Here is a 17,023-nt window from a genome sequence, read left to right on the forward strand (position 1 = left end):
ATCTGAGGAAGTGCGTAGCACGGGCAACTCGGCGATTCCCACGACAATCGCGCGCTTGCCGAGGCGGTAGCGCCATCTCTTGTGCGGCGCGGGTATGAGCCGGATGTTTCAGAATCATTTTTCGCTATTTTAGGTAAGTTATTGTGATTAATTCTCGGTTATTTCTGTAGTTTATATTTTAGGCCTTGTTAGTTTACTTTGCACTGGTTTTAAGCATTGTTAGTCTTTGTTTTTAGGCTTGTATTCACCACTGCGTTACCATGCGACGTGACACAGTGGTTGGATGACAAGCCGGGCCCCTAAAGTACTACGCGCTTAAAATGAAGAAGTTGTCCTCGGGCAGAAACCTGCCACCGAAATTGGGGAAACACCACTACTCGTCAATGGACTTAATAACACACGGACAAGCGCTTCGTTACGTTGTCTACGTTACGCGCTCGTATTTCAAACAAGCAGAATGAATCACCAACTAGCCCAATCAGCCATTATCACCTTCACATATCATCCGGTGTTAAAAATTAAGAACGGCGGGAGAGCAAGGCAGGGGCACTGTTCTGAACATGTACTACCCTCATGTCCACTGGCATAGCCAGAGGGGGAATGGGGGAGGGTTCACCCCGCCAAATTTTTACATTTTGTATCTATATATATACAGGCATATGTATGAACATACATTGAGGGGGGTAAGATTTCCCTCACATAAATTTCTAGCTATGCCCCTGGACGTGCCCAATAATAATAATTGTTGGGGTTTAACATCATAAAACCACGATATGATTATGATGGACGCCGTAGTAGAGGGCTTTGGATATTTCGATCACCTGGAGTTCTGCAACATGCATCTAAATCTAAGTACACAGGCTTCAAGCATTTTGCCTCCATCGAAAATGCGGCCACCGTGACCCGGATTCAAGCCTGCGACCTTCGGGTCAGCAGTCGATCGCCACAACCAGTAGACCATCGCAGCGGGTGACGTTTGACGACAGACAGCATCAAAGGCCAGCTGCCAATTATGGCTTGGCACGATGCAAGCGCAGGCACACACACAAAGACACCCGCTGAGAGCAACAAGGTGTGGCAAGCTTTATTGGTTTTCATGATAATGTAAGTAGAGATATACTCGTATGTTCCCACAGACGAGTGAATACAATGCGGGGGGGAGCAAGAGATCCTCAAAGAGCAAGGACATCACGTGGTGGAGTACACCAGGCATTAAAAAAAAAAAAAAAAACACACACAACACTTGCGGCATGCCAAGACTTTGGGAAGTTTTTTTTTTTCTTGGAAGACTCTGGGCTTTTGTCATCGCCGTTAAGGCCAACAATGCATGACAACTCATCTTTCACAATGCACGACAAAGATGACGCGCAGTGAACAACCAAGGTACACAACGCAATCATCTGACAACAGAGAAAGCTGTTCACACCTTGAGGGTTGCAGACATGAAAAAGGGCCTTTGAGTCTGTGACCAAGCAACTATACTACAAAAGAAACAAAAATGTCTCGGTAGAAATATGGCACTGTATAGATGAGGGTGTTTTTTTTTTTAATTTGTCCCCCATACGTTTTACTCTTTTTGTCTTCCCTTACAATTAAACGATGTGCATTTTTTGTGCATCGCCGGCCATCACTTTCAACCGCTGTACACTCTCGCGGTTACAGCGATAGGTTGAGACGTACACTCATCTCATCTTTTGTCAGCTGGAATCTCGGGGAAGTAAGAAATTCCCCTGGCAAGGCATGCCACCACACAAACACCACAAAGAGAAAAGAAAAATAAACATTACGTACAAATAAAGATCATCCACATAAAAAAAATGAAACAGGCTCTACACGTCGATGTTTGTATAAAAAATGTGTGATGAAGACAAGGCAAGCTTAATGTGAAGGGACCTTGGCTTCGAGTAATACTCGTCTTTTGTCTCCTCATGCGCGGGGTTTGTGATTTGGACGTACCATCGCTCGCCGCCGTAAAAATTGAGACTTGTATCACAGGTAAAAAATGAAGGAGCCTGCAGATGTCCTAAAGAACTAGAATGTGGCCTGTAGGTCGCGCGAAAAAGAGTTGCCAACGATGTTTTGATAACCGCTGTCTTGCCTTTTGAGTTCTGAGACAAGATCGAGTGGTAAAGAAAAAAAAGATTTGCTGGCTCCCGAAAATGTTTTACAGCTCCTCCAACACCTGATCTTAAATCTCTCGTGTTAATGTAAAAATTCTTTCCAAAACGTGTTAAACTCTACACAGATGTCTCGTTTACTCTTACTGCCGTTGGAGCCAACGTAAGTAGCTAGGCCTGTCTTCGCAGAAGGTATGTAATATTGCACATTTGTGTTTTCCCCTCCTATTCGCTGCCAGGCACTGGATGACACGGCTGGGAATGTGAACATACTTGAGCGTTTAAAGCTGGCTGCAGAACTGTTACTAGCAAAGGCCTGCCAACTCAAACGTTTCACATGATACTCCCCTTTTTAATGACCAAGGACTGCAGGTTATCATTATTCTTTGTCGCTGTTGGTGGTCAACCCCAGCAATGTAACAGAGACATAGAATAAACAAGCGCAGTTAGAAGGAACTTGCTTTCTGTCGCACTTGTAACAAGTTCGCTGAACATCTTTACCTGTCCGGTAGATTTCCTAACGATCAAACAAGACTGGGCTTTCGAGGAGCGCTCGTCTCTTTGGCAAATGACACAAGCATATTTGTGCTTTTTTTACAAGCTTTGCATTTCTCAAAGCAGCTTCGAAGCAATGAAATAGTGCATGCATTGGTTTTGTCTGTTGGGAGTGCTTTGCACCGCCTGTCCTAAACTGCAGTGACTTTGGCCAGGCCCGCGCATTGCGTGTGGCACAACTGGCAGCTATTGGAGGGACAGAATTACGCAGCACGTGAAAAGCACATATACAGTGCTCAAAGATTGAAACGCGACATCTCTTTCTTTAGTACAACGACTGCCATGATTGCTTGTGATAACTGCGTTATGTCGCTGCAAATGTGGCCGCTAAATGTAGTGTTGGCTCTGGTGTACGTGTTTGAGCAAAAATTAGAGCGATTTGACATGAACTATAATAATAATTGTCAGAATTTTACGTCCCAAAACAACAATATGATTATGAGGGACGTCGTAGTGGAGGGCTCTGGAAATATTGACCATCTGGTGTTCTTTAACGTGCACCTAAATCTAAGTACACGGGCCTCCAGCATCCGCCTCCATCGAAATGTGACCGCCGCAGCCGGGATTCAATCCAGTGACCTTCCGGTCAGCAGTCGAGCACCTTAGTCACTAGACCACCATAGCGGCCACGCTGAAAATGAAAGTATATGTGCATTACTTAGCCCCAAATCTCCGCGTTTCAATCTGCAAGTACTGTAGACGGTTCAAGCGTTATCCAGAATACACTTGCATAGAGGCAGTGTTGAATTTCAGTCATTATATCTAAGGTTCCGATTTCTCGGTTAAGAGAGTGGAACTATGAGAAACAATAACAGCTATGACAATTTATGCAATTGTAGTCCGTAAAAGGACAAGGAAAGGAAACTGCTGCCACATGAAAACCCAGAACTGCACGCTCACGTAGAAACAAAATGGTGTGCCAAATTCGCGATAACGTAGGAACCAAAAAAATGCTGAACCCTGTTAACGTTAGCGGGTAGCTTTCCTTGCTTCTAGTCGGGCACTGTGCCGTAGCAGTTCTGTAAGCCGCTTAGTGCAGGTTGTCGAAGAGATTCTCGTTCAAGACAGTGCCAAGGCGAGCGGTGCAGCAGCGTTGCGAAGTGCGTTGCAAGCTGTAGGCATTCGTGCAGGTTTTTGCGATGCAGTGGCGGAAAAGTTTCGCAGCGTGTCCATATTGCGTGTATGCATGTATGTGTGTGTGTGTGTGTTTGTAGGATATATATAATATAGATAGCATCCTATAAAAAACAAGGCGCTCGAAACGCTCAAGACCTTTCAAGACTCATAAACAAGAACTAGACTCAACGATCCTATAGCGATTTGGCTCAATTGTGGTGGGGGAATACATAATATAACATAAAGGATATAAGGGGATATAAAGCAAGCATATATTTAACAGAAAACACATCGGTTGCACTCGAGAAATGAGCTGTAAGCTAAGCAAATAAAAGCGAGAAGGCACACTGGCAAAGGAAAGCATGAAAAGAAAACGTTCAACGTCAAAGCGAGCGCTGCTTGGGGATGCATACTTTTGCGAAACAAGCATAAACGATAAAGAAAGCAAGTGAATGGCATGCTCTTGCGCTGGTTATGCAATGCTGCTGTACGTGGGGGCGTATAAGGCTTATTTTATTTTCAGTGTTTCTTAACCCACTTAGACTCAATCCATCGTCGCGAAAAAAGGACTCTGCCGTGCCTTGCGACGTGCCCATGGTTGGAATAAAATTAAGTGTTCGGGAAGTCCTTGCAACAGTTGAATTTGGGAACGAGTCTGCTTGCTGGCTAGTTTTGCGAAAGAATGGAAAAAAAATATTTTGTTGGCTTTGCAGTTTTTGGAACAAACTGCGGAAGTTATTTCGTGGTAAAATTCCATCTGTTGTTTCGGACGGGCAACCTGATTTCTCGAATTGCGGCAATCCACATCCGCGCGAGGAAAGGGGAGTGTCTGCATTGTATCACGGTGTACGTTCTCAGTACACGGTCGACAAACAGTGCAATATGATCCAAGCGTTTCCCGCAGAATCTGTGCCTCGGTGACCGGGCAAGTGCAATGCACCGTCCGAAATGGCCAGCAAAAAGCCTAGGCAGTCTCCATCTTAACAGCAGAAACGAAATTACGCATTTCAAGCAGAGCAGTGTAATTCGCCCTACCTTCCAGTGTCGACAAGTTTAGCGTGGGCTCTCGAGCGTATCGCGATCGGCGCGTTAAAAGTGCCCGCATCTCTGACACTCGCAGTTTTCAGGCACCGTTTACATGTTCCGGTGTTCCCGTGGGCATCCCCAAATTGTGAAATGTTGGCACACATGCACGAATGAAAAAAAAAAAACAAATAAAGGAAACACACAGTGGCAGTTCATCTCTGCGACCTTGAAACAACCCTCGGAGTGAGTGATGCGGCTCGGAGGGGAAGGCAATGCATTTTGTCAGCGCACGCAACAATCTGCGGCCAACGGCTAGCTCTTCGTCAAAAGCAGCAAGAGATGGGCACAGCATTGAGGAGAGCTCAAAGCGAAAATAAAAAAGGCGATGCTGCAGGCCCCTTGAAGGAAAATATAAAAGATGTGAACAAGAAGCAATAACTTAAGGAGTATTCTGGCTTGCGGGTCATGAAATTCAGTCTGAAAGAAGCTCACTGATGAGGGCAAGTGCGGAAGACAAAAAATTAAAGGCTTCATGCAAACGTTATTGCATTTGGCTGGAATGTTTGTGGCTCGACCCCCGGGGGCTGCATGCAGGAGACTATACAAAAATTGCCGGTCGAATTAAACGTGCCCCAACGTTAAAGGGACGCTGAAGAGATGATGAGTCAGTGTTTCCCTACTTTTACGCATTTCTTTGGCAAAGAAAGGACTTTCTGTCAGCGTAAAAAATGAACCGTGCAAGAAACTTTGCACGCCTCGAATTACATGCCCAAGTGACAAAGTTTCCCCGCAAGATATCGCAAGTTTCACGGCATCTTCTCACGTTTTCTATCCATTTAGAGTGTTTTTCATTTCTTTATTGTGTTCTCATTATGATTAACTAGCATTGACCAGACATCTAAGTTCGCAGGAATTCGAGGTTGGCGATGCCACCCTTGGATGTTATGTTTTCCTGGCTGACCAAGCTTCTGCTGTCAAAATAACACTGGCCTATTTGTCAGTCTTAATATTAATTAATCACAATAGTTATTTTTACTAATTATGACCAAATAATAATAATTAATATTAACAATAATTGTCATTCTTAATTAACCACTCTTCAGTGTCCCTTTAGGTATTTTCTTGAGGTCATTTTTGAAAAATGTTGGCACGGTGCTTTGTCATCCTGCATACGTCAAAAGTGTTGGTCCGCATGTTTGGGCACTTTGCAACATTTGGAACAAGTTGAATCATTTGTACGCAGGTCGGACTCTGTCATTTTCCGCAATCTGTGGCAAGATGCAAGGACCAGTGCTTGATTAGCACTGTCACATATAGCATTATAAGCGTGCAAGCTTTCACTCTGAAATATTTACAAAACTCTTGGGCATACGTGCATGCCTCATGAGGGGATCTTTTTTTCTCACATACCGTCTCACAAGCGATAAAAAAATGTATACCTCCATCGATTTAAAAAATATTGGCGACTAAATTAATAGTTAAACAGTTACAACACTCGCGTTCCACTGAATTCCACAGTAAAATGCCACGCTTGCCACAGGTGGGGTCAAAGAACATTAAAACAAAAGAGTAAGTTTGGTGTCTACAGCTCAACCCTGCTGATGGTTTAAAAATAAAAAGAAAGGTTTCTCCAAAATGAAGACGAGAATGTAAGAGTTTGCCTGGCGTCCACACTTGGAATCAGGCTTGAGCTATCATTCAGATGTTTCTTTTTCTTTCCCCATAAAAGTGAAAAAAATTCTTTCCTCACAACCGTGGAAAAAAAGTACACATGGTAAAAAGAATAAAGGTACAGCCCTCTACCAAAAGATGTAAGATGATTTTCGCGGACTGAGAGAGAGAGAGATAGAGAGAGAGAACGAGCCGATTTGAGTAACGCACTTCAGCTCCGCAAGTTCGGTAGAAAGTGCGGAGCATCGTAGAATTGGCCGTAAGAAAGTAGCTCAGCCCGACGGAGCGGGGTCGCCACGAGCGCGCCCTACAGCTTGTTCCGAGAGCGGGAACGTCGATCCGGCGCGTCGCTGGGAGTCGTACGCACGTCGCCTTGCCGCTCTCGGTGCGTGGTCGACGGCTCGGTAGAAAAAGGAAGTATGGTACAACAGTGGAGTGGGACTCGGCTATGTACAGCGGGCAGTTGCGGCAGGGCAGACACTGCTGGGCTCACAGTTCCACCAGCGTCACGTCGATGGAGTCCTCGCCGGTCGGCTCCAGCTCGATGATGAAGGTGTCCTCGTTGCAGTAGTGCTTGACCATATCGTCATCCATTCGTACAGTCACCCTGCGAGAGGTGGAGTAGCTGGCCTTTAACGAATGACTCGAACACTGCACAGGGATTGTCCACATTCATGTGCACATTCATGTTCATGTTCACTCTCAAAAAATCTTGGGCATCTGTAGAAGAGTAGTAGGTCGAGTTGGTGCATAGCTCAACGAAAGATTTGTGGCTTGTACCTGCCACGGTGTTCTAGTGGTTATGGTGCTTGACTACTGACCCAAAGGTTGCGGGATCGAATCCCGGCCACGGCGGCCACATTTCGATGGAGGCGAAATGTTAGAGGCCCGTCTACTTAGGTTTGGGTGCACGTTAAAGAACACGAGATAGTCAAAATTTCCGGAACCCTCCACTACGGCATCCCTTATAATCATACAGTAAAACCTCGTTAATTCAAAGTCACTGGGACTGTGAAAAACCTTCGAATTAAGCGGGTTTTCGAATTAACGAAACATACAAAAAGCGGGATGCAAGGAACTTTGAATTACTAAAGGTAATCAGAGGTGGTCGTTTGGCCTTCTAGTTTGCGGCTCCAAGGGTTGTTTTCCAGCAATACCCGGTCCCACTTTGCCGCAAACTCGGGAAAACGGCGGACCTCGCTGCTGTCAGCGCAAAAAAAAAAAGAAAAACAAAAGGGTCTCGTGGTCAGCTGAAATGCGTGCCTGCGGAAAAAACGGTGTGCTTTACTGCAGCACAGTGGTGACACGCGGGCAGCATGTCACCTGCTCTTCGCAGCGTCAGCGCGTCATGATGCGACCATTCGCCCATTCTTACTGGTAAAATAAAGAATATGATAATGGCCAGTGTGACGGAATCCGCGATCTGTTCTGGCTGGAAAACATGATCATTGAAGTTTTCGAACTGAGTTTTCGAAGTAGGCGTTACAGGCAAGAACTTCGCCAGCAGTGCAAGTGCGCAAATTGCCGGAGCAACCGCCAGTCGGAGGTTCGCATACATCATGAATTCCGTCAGGTCGTCCTTTATTATATTTTCTTTCCCAAAAATAATGGGTAAATCATGACGCGCTGACGTTGTGAGAAGCATGCGACGTGCTGCCCGCGTGTCACCGCTGTGTTGCAGTGAAGAACGTCTTATTTTCCGCAGGCGCACGTTGTAGCTGACTACGAGACCGCGTTTTTTTTTTCTTACTTTTTTTGCGCTAGCAGCAGCGAGGATGAGTTGCTTCAACTGTCACTCATTAATATCGCTACACTGCATTGCCCTGTGGCTCCTAAGGGCCATCGTTTCTGCGGAGTTGCGACGAAATCGGGATCGGGAATTGGCACATGGCAGCCAAAGTTTTCGAATTAACCGGGCTAGCGCTGACCGCCGCTTCAAAATATCCACTCAGATTTACATTGCAAAATACGGGACCGCAGAAACCCTTCGAATTAAGTGGGATTTCGAAATAACCGAGTTCGAATTAATGAGGTTTTTTCGTTTTGGGACGTAAGACCACAACAATTATTATTGTATTAAAATTTGTGGCGCAAACTGAGAATCAAGGAAAAACAAGATGACAGGATAAGACGCCAGACTTTCAGCTAGTTTATTTTCAGCACTCACCCAAATGTACTTATCTTCAAAAATGTAAGTGCAGAGAGGGCACAGGATGTGCAAGCATGTCACAGCACTTTCAAAAGAAGGTATCCCACAGCCTAGTTGAAAGCCTGGTGTCTTATCATGTCTTCTTGTTTTTCCTTGATTTCTCAGTTTGTGTCATAAAGGTTTCTTTAAGGCTTCTGTAGGGTTGTGGCATTCCCAAGAACACAAGTTCGTCGTGAGCAGCATTGAAAATGCACTTAGTCTTTGACTGACCTTGGTGACATTTGAGTGACATTTGTATGGGAAAGATGTTCTCGCAAACAAAATTTGCCAGCTTCCTCGTTAGTACGTATGTTTATTATTATAAAGAAAACATTTGTGACACTGCAGAAACTGCAAACATGCTACCCACAGAACATTGGCCAGTTAAACACCCACAAAGCTTAAAGGTGAATCAACTTGAAACACTGCTTCAGATTGTTTTCTGTCATTTCATGAAAGATTTCACATTGCTCTGGGGTCTACTGCAAAGCTAATTCACAACTTGGTCACTGTACAGTGGAATATTGTGTTTGCGGTGTCTAGGCATTTGAACAGGATGTTGTACTTCAAAAGGGAGCTCACCCTTTCTTGCATCTCTTAAATATGTTCTTTAAACTTGAAGCATCTACTTTGTACTTGCTCTCAATCTGAAATAAAGAAGACACCACATAAGCAACACAACAGCAGATTCTGAACCAATTATATAAGCATGCCTTTGTTCTGCAATTGTGCCATACGAGGCTAATTTGTCTACAGCTATCGTGGTGAACAGTGAAAACGACGAGGCAAGAAAGATGAAGTGCACGCTTTTGGTAAGGGAACAATGCAAACACAAACAAGGCCATGAACAAGAACAATGCTTATCTGCTTAACTACTCAAAAATACAAATTGTCGACCACCATTTGATCAGCCAATATGCAGTGGCTATCAGCCGAGTGAACACTTCAGTTAACAGGGCAAGTAGGAAAGACCTGTGCAACTATGCATTGACTGTCAAGTGAAGGAATGTTACGTGTGTCACAAGACAAGGGAGGATTGAATACATTCGCTTACTGCCAGTGCATATTTTCTGCCACGCTAGTCACATTGAATGCCCAGGTTAACAAAGAGACTTACCGCTTTCGCTAGACCAGCCAGCGAAGGTGGCACCAAATGAAGAGGTAGGAAGTACTCTTCCTTCTCCCGGCGGGCATACAGAAGCACTGTGAATGGAGGTAAGAACAAGAGAGAGATGAGTTTCACAGACCAAACCAACGGGCTCTGTCGTGAAGCGAAATGTTAAAGGACCCCTGACAGCGAAATTTTTGTTGGTGACTTTTTGGCTGTAATTTGTAGCTTTGTGTCTGGTAATCTCTAAATTAAATCGTAAATGCTCTAGCGTATCGTACAACTAATTCTAGCGTAGTTAATTGTGACCGTTTTAGCATCACTTCAAAACGCCCGCCTAAAAACCACAAGAAACTGGCGCCCCATGCGGGGGAGCATCAAAGACCACGTGCACTCAAGCTGTGGTGACGTTGACAGCGCGGTTTTCAAATCGGGGCCCCGAGCGCGGTAGAGATTGAAAGTATGTGGGTGCCTCGGCATGGGTTAAACCTGTTAAGCGCGTGTCCCCTCACAATAGGGAACAATAGGCCTCAGTCGTCGTATTGTGCACGTGCGCCCCGCAAACCTTCTGTGACGTCCACAATACTTGCTTTACACTTGGAACGTCACATGGGGCCTCTATCTACGTCATACCAGGATGTCGCAAGGTGCAGCCAACTCAAGTGAGCACTCACGCTTACTTTAAAACCAAATTAAGATATCTTAAAGGCAACGTTCGTCACTAATAGTCGGTCAGATGTGCCCCCGTATACAAGAAAGTCAAACAACACAAAGATCTCGAGGTTTCAATTTTGGTGTCAGGGGTCCTTTAATTCGCAGTCTTCGACAGCACATTTTACTCCCTTATCTACCGTGTCGGGCTTTTTATTGCATTGGATGCCTTTCAGGGCGTACTGAATCCTACTTATGGGCCCACTTTTGCCTTTTACTTTTATTGCCATAACCCATAACAGCTGGAAATTACATCTTTAGAGCTTTGGATATACATGGGCCTCATGATGCTGCTTGATGTTGGATATGCTCATGCATATATATACGGTAGTTTAGTAGGTTATGGAAGAAAGACTTTACTGAGAAGGCTAGAGTATGCCGCAGTCTTTAACGTCAGTACTGCTTATGTATTTGAAGGAATAAAGGATGGCCGCATGACAGGTTGTCTGCCACACACGCGACTGAGAGACTGAGCACTCTTTGCCCCCAGTGTTAATAGAGTTGAAAAGTACAGTAATCACGGATTCAAACGCGACGTCAAATTTTTCAGTATAACGACTGGTACGCCCGATTTCTTGAGATAACCACGTCATCTCGCGACGAATCTGGTTTCTAAGGATAATGTTGGCTCTGATCTACGTGTTCGAGTCGAAATTACGCCGCTATGACCCAAACTGAAGACAGTGGAAACAAAAGTATGAGAATTACGTAGCCCTAAATTGTCCCCTTTCAATCCGTGAGCACTGTACGTCCACGGCATCTCAAGTCACTCTCGCACGTACCTCGATCACTTGGATACACCTTGATCTTCTTGAGCGGTGGACTGATGATGGCCGAATCGTTGGCACATGGTTCAAGTTTCTCCCTCCTTTCGAGCCTGCAGATAATGCATTTACTTCAGTATGTGTAGAAAAAGATAAGTCCAATAATGTTTCAGTTTTTTTCTCGAAGCTGCAGTGGATACAGAGTAAATGATTGCAAGTGTATGTGCTTTGTGTTTGTTGTGCCATGTGCTTTGTTATAGCATTACGCGTCAGTCTTCAAGATGATGCACGACATCAAACTTTCGAAGAAGCACGGTCGCATTTTGCATGAAATGGTTACTTTTGGCCAAGCGTGTTGACATCAATTGGTGATTAAAAGCTACAAGCATGGGCAACATAGTCATGTTAATTGTAATCTTTAATTAGGATGGGTGTCAGCTTCCTTGAGAAGCAGTTGCACGAACATATATATGAGGGAATATATATCTCAGTACATTTAGGAGATGAGAGTACTCTAAGCACTCTTAGGAGAAATTGCTACTAATTTGTTTTTGGTCTGGAGGTATTGATTGGTTGCAGTTTTGAACTTCTCCATACTTGACCATTTGACAATTTGTGCAAAACATTTGAGATGCTCTAAATCCAAATTCCGTTTGTGACAGTCAGCATAACTTTAACTGTTGCTTCTAAACACAACAGATTTCCTTCAAGTCGGTTTAGCAAGTTTCAAAAGAAGAATTTTTTTCCCAAAATTTCTTAAGTGTGCCAATACTCAGCTAAAGCTTCCTTTAACAGAATTAGTGCGTAATTACAATGTACACTATGCTACATAGATGACAGCATGAAAAGACCTGCATACAGGAAGAAGAACAGACTATCTTCTTAATTTCACATATGTGCCCATCTGCGTGTATTCTTGTAGCAAGCAAGCTAACTATAAGAATGTTGCCTGCTAATGTACCACTATTATTAAACACATGGTTTACTTGTTAACAGGATACTGAAAGGCCAGCCTCAAGAGCCTAGAAAATGTACTACTAAGCGTTGTACACACTGAAAAAGTAATTACAGTATATTTTAAAAGCTAGCTTCGGTTCCTACTGTACCCTGATGTCGCAATACGGTGCGAGCCTCTCGTCACATGCTCGCGCAAGACAATGTGATGTTTCCACGGCCGCTGAGGCATGGCTTCGTTGGTTATGCACAAGCGGTCATTTTGAAAGTTTCGGTACCTGATGTCATCACAAGTAGCCATACTGGTGTGTGAAATCATCAGAACTGACACTGTAGCCTGACGTAACGATAGTGTCGATTTCAGTAGGTGTGCCATGCGAAAATCGACTTTAATGTCAATATAAAATACCTTATCAGCATTTACCGAGCTTCACATGTGCTCAGAGCCGTCTCCGTATACAGGAGCTTTGTATGGCAGAGTAAACTGATCTTCGAATATTGGTGCCAGTACCCCTTTAATGCTCATCATTCGTTCTTGCTCATTACACTATCTAGCTAGTATTTTTATCCCTTTAAAGTCATTTTCCGATGCGCAGGGTAGCCAGTCAGACTGCACAGCAAAGCTGAGACCATTGTCTGTCCTTGACCACTTCCTCCTGCTTCAAGCTCTGGTGTGAATATTGTCTTAGCCCCATTTTTCTCCTTTGTACTTACTGTCCACCGTGATGGTGCAGTGTTTACAGTGCTCGGCTGCCGATCCCAGCGGCAGTCACATTTCGATGGAGGTGGTGGTGGAATGCTAAAGGCCGGTGTACTGTGTGAGGTCAGTGCGCGTTTAACACCGAATGGTCGAAATTTCTGTAGCCCTCCACTACACCATGCCTCATAATCGTATTGCGGTTTTTGCACATAAGATCCCAGATAATATTATCTCCTTTGTAATTATGAAAAAGGAAACTTCACTTCACTAACTACCCTTCATTCTTATGCATTCATGTCCCTACTTTTTGCCAACTAACTGGATGAAACGCTTCACGTCAAACTAATGTGAAACACTTCACAATGCAAAACAAGCTGTAGCGTAGTTTTCACGGCTTCAATAGCTTGCATTTGCATACAATAGTACGCGATGAAGGCAGGGAAATGGAAACGCATGTAGGACCTTCCCAGCTGGTGCAAATGATGCTGCTGCTGTCGTCAGCCGTGCGAGGGAAAAAAAACACACTACCGCGCGTGTACTATCTGAAAACAAGAAAACGCTTTGACAACACTGCAACGTATTCGTACCTGGCCTGCCCGAAAATTCCAGGCCAGTCAGCAGTCGTCACAGCAGCAGCTGGGAGCTCCTCGGGGGGTAGCTTTATCTTTCTGCGCACAGAAACGGTTCCGACAGCATGATTCCACGCACTAAAACGAATAGCACCAACGTGCACGTCTTCCGAAACCATTCAGTGTTAGTAATGCTTCAGGGTGAGCATGCATCTCACTGTAAAATATGATTGACGAAAAGTTGTTGAACAAGCAATGCTGCTGGAGCTAATGTTTCGACATGGGGACTCAGGTTCATCTCAAGAACATTGTGATCAAGTCCCCATGTTGAAATGTCGGTGGCAGCGAATGTCCAACAGCTTTTCATCACTTCAAGCCCCCATCTTGGTACCTCTGAAAGTCTGTCTTGTTTGGAACTCTGGAAGATCGTTAGACAACCATTGTGAAATTCTGAATCGCCCGCCATGGTGGCCGCATTTTGATGGGGGCTTAATGCTAGGGGCCCATGTGCTTAGATTTAGGAAGAACCCCAGGTGGTCGAAATTTTTGGAGCCCTGCCTTACGGAGTCTCTCATATCACGTCGCAGTTTCAGGACATAAAACCCCAAAAATTATTATTACCACTGCGATATTCTGGTCAGCTTCTGCCCTGTTAAAAGTGGCATCGCTGTGATAGTGCCAGTTGAGGCTAAAAAACCATGTGCTATAAAAAATCTGTCATGCTCATTTTTTTAAATGTTTTTGTTTCTTTAACAGAGCTGAACCCTTCAAATCAGGAGTTCTCGGAAATGTTCGTAAGGATTATATAGGGCCTGCAAAAGTCTGTTTAAACTAGCGCTTATGAAGCTAATTGACCTCGGTAAAGCCCCTTTTACTGTATGAACGTAGGCAGCAATGCCTGTGCAGCTTCATTCAAGTTGAGCCTAGTGTATTTTCTCACGCATGTATTTTCTCATGCATAACCCACACAAGATGTAGAGCACCAAGTCGAGCTAGTTGGTTCCCATTCATTTTAGAGCCTATTAACTGCACTAGTAAACACAGACGAAAGAAGACAGGACGCGCGCAGTTAGACACAAGATAAACACAAAATTTGGAGCTAAAGTCGGGGTACTGGTTGGTGCACAAGTTGGCTTCATGGCACTGCTTCATGGTAATGCAAGGAAGGCGCAGCTTTATGGCAATACACAGGGATAATTTTTGTCTAATTTTTATTTTCCGCGGTTTGTAGTTGGGGGTGCGGGTTATACGCAGGGATGGGTTACATGCGAGGAAATACGGTATCGACAGGCAGTAGGAGTAAATGTGTGAAATCAGTGTTGTATTCAATAAAGGTCATCTCTTGGCATGCGAGCTGTTCATGCTGGCAGCTGGAATGTAGCAAATATTTGTGCATCGTGCTTACTCGGCACAGGCTGGATCGTCCACTGTCATCATTTGGCTTGTGTAGAAACTGAGTTCCATTCCGGATACCTACAACAAAGCAATACGGTGACAGTGAAGACAAGCACACTGGCTTCGCTGCGTAACTTACAACAACAAAAGAGGGCTGCGCATCTGTACGTTTCCTACAGAAATTTTTAAGGGTCCATCAACGTATCCTGGCATGATCTTAAAAAACAGCGCGAACAACACATGTTCGAATAAAAATGTGCGGGACGGGCGCTGACTCACAACTAAGAAGTTTCTGAGAACACATACTTTTATACCCTATCATGTCACGTGCACTCCAAAACAGTTACACTTACACCTCATTATAACAAAGTTGCATCTGACAAGAAAATAACTTCATTATATCAAAAAAGGAGAGGAGAGGGCGATACATATCACGTACTGTCGCAGCCCATTGTCTTTAGGGAGCCTTCATGTGTGCACGCCCCCTCCGTTTTTAAGACTGGTTATGGGAGAGGGGAAGGAGAGAAGAAAAGGGGAGAGGGGTAGAGGACATGGAGAATGGTGAGGGGGAGTAGAGAGGAGGTGTTGTGTGGAGAGGGTATGCGCATGCGCAGTAAGGGTGGTCACGCCGCACACCACCACCACCACCACCGGACAGATACTGCCGTTTACTGCCGGCTGCCGGGAGATACGCCAGACAACGGAGACGTGACAAGGTTAGACTAAGAGGAGCTACGCCCCTAAAACACACATAACCGAACACGAGCATGACCATCTTGGCAGGAACGCATTCAAAAGGCACGCTTGTCTCATCTGCAAACTTACCTTGTCTGTGTCCTCATTTGGCGTGAACAACACTGGAGGTTTACTGAGATCACTCATGGAGTAGAATTCGGACCTATCACAGGACTGGTGGTACATCTCTTCAATCTTCTTACGCCCATCTGAAGATACACGCACCCTCCGTTAGTACAAATCAATTCTCTCAGAACACCAGCGTTTTTTTTTACACTTAACAGTGCCCCCAGCTGATGTCTGGGGGCACTGTTAAAGAAGCTAGATACAGCACATGACCTTTCTATGTGTTTTGTCTGTATGAAGATCGTCTAAGTCATAGTGTTAAAAATAGAAAATGGTGAGTCATATCGCCGTAATGTCTACATCTACAAACATTCAAGGTCCTTTTCAGTGTAAACATGCAGACGTGCATCTGGTGTGAGCTATTAAAAATAGAAACTCGGTAACTTTATGTTTAATCTTTAGCGCCTTATGGAAGGATAATATGATCGAATTGAGTGGGGATTAAAACATCACGCATGCTGAACCAAGCATTCTAATGATTTATCGAGTACTCAAATCAAGCATTCATCATTTAAAAATATATGTTCTTTTTATAGTTATCTTTGTGTAATACACTTTGGTATGAGACTGACTGATTAACAGATATGAAACAAATGAGTCCATTTTCCTGCTCAAATATGGATTAGTAAACCAGAATTAAGTCAAGCTTGCACACTTTTTTTTTAACCTTTGCAAGGTTAGCTGAGAGCTTCGTGATTACCTAATATTCGACTTGCTGCTTCCACTGTATTAGATCTATATATTTAATCAACTGTCATCAGTAATCAATTCCTATTCAATCTGGCGCCATAACTATATCTTAGCCAAACTTTGCTTAGCTCCAAAGCTGAAGATTCGGATGTTCTTATCAAACAGCGTTTACATTTAAAAACATTTTCAGCATGCTGTGGCCGACAAGCACAAGCATGGGAGTTAGAGATGTTTCCTGCAGTGCCACCACCAGGAAATATTAGGGAGTGCTAGTTGTAATGATAATAACACTGAAGGACACATTCATCACCGTGCATTTTTTTAGAGCTTTATGTTGAAAAGATGTGGTGCACAATTTCATGCAGTGCAAGCTACATGCTCTGTTAAAGCACCGCATTCCCGTGCATCACTCGTGGGAAGAAACCAAAGCTAACTGCCTGTAGCGCTGAGTTTTCGCTTGGCTGCCCTCCGTTCCTCGTCCCGGGTCTTTCGTTCAGCGCCCTGCAAGTGAGAGAGAAAATGTCGTGCTTAGACATGTTGTACAAAATCAATGAAAAAAAAAATGATTTCATTTGTGGCAGTAATATACACAGTAAAA

General features: G+C 44.3%; 1 protein-coding gene across 2 annotated transcripts in view; it reads right to left on the reverse strand.

Moving 5' to 3' along the window:
* Positions 1-1,059: 1,059 nt before the first annotated feature.
* Positions 1,060-17,023, reverse strand: part of LOC119407301 (protein grainyhead) — a 160,895-nt gene continuing 144,931 nt past the window's right edge. For both annotated transcript variants that reach the window (XM_037674205.2, XM_037674206.2), the window contains exons 14-21: positions 16,860-16,926; positions 15,700-15,818; positions 14,885-14,952; positions 13,498-13,578; positions 11,275-11,369; positions 9,791-9,876; positions 9,256-9,320; positions 1,060-7,092 (exon numbers count right to left, since the gene is read on the reverse strand). In XM_037674205.2, the coding sequence (XP_037530133.1) occupies positions 6,975-7,092; positions 9,256-9,320; positions 9,791-9,876; positions 11,275-11,369; positions 13,498-13,578; positions 14,885-14,952; positions 15,700-15,818; positions 16,860-16,926 (699 nt within the window). In that variant the 3' untranslated portion in view covers positions 1,060-6,974. The remainder of the gene's footprint in view (positions 7,093-9,255; positions 9,321-9,790; positions 9,877-11,274; positions 11,370-13,497; positions 13,579-14,884; positions 14,953-15,699; positions 15,819-16,859; positions 16,927-17,023) is intronic.

Source organism: Rhipicephalus sanguineus, chromosome 10 (genome assembly GCF_013339695.2).
Source record: "Rhipicephalus sanguineus isolate Rsan-2018 chromosome 10, BIME_Rsan_1.4, whole genome shotgun sequence".
NCBI classification, from domain to species: domain Eukaryota; kingdom Metazoa; phylum Arthropoda; class Arachnida; order Ixodida; family Ixodidae; genus Rhipicephalus; species Rhipicephalus sanguineus.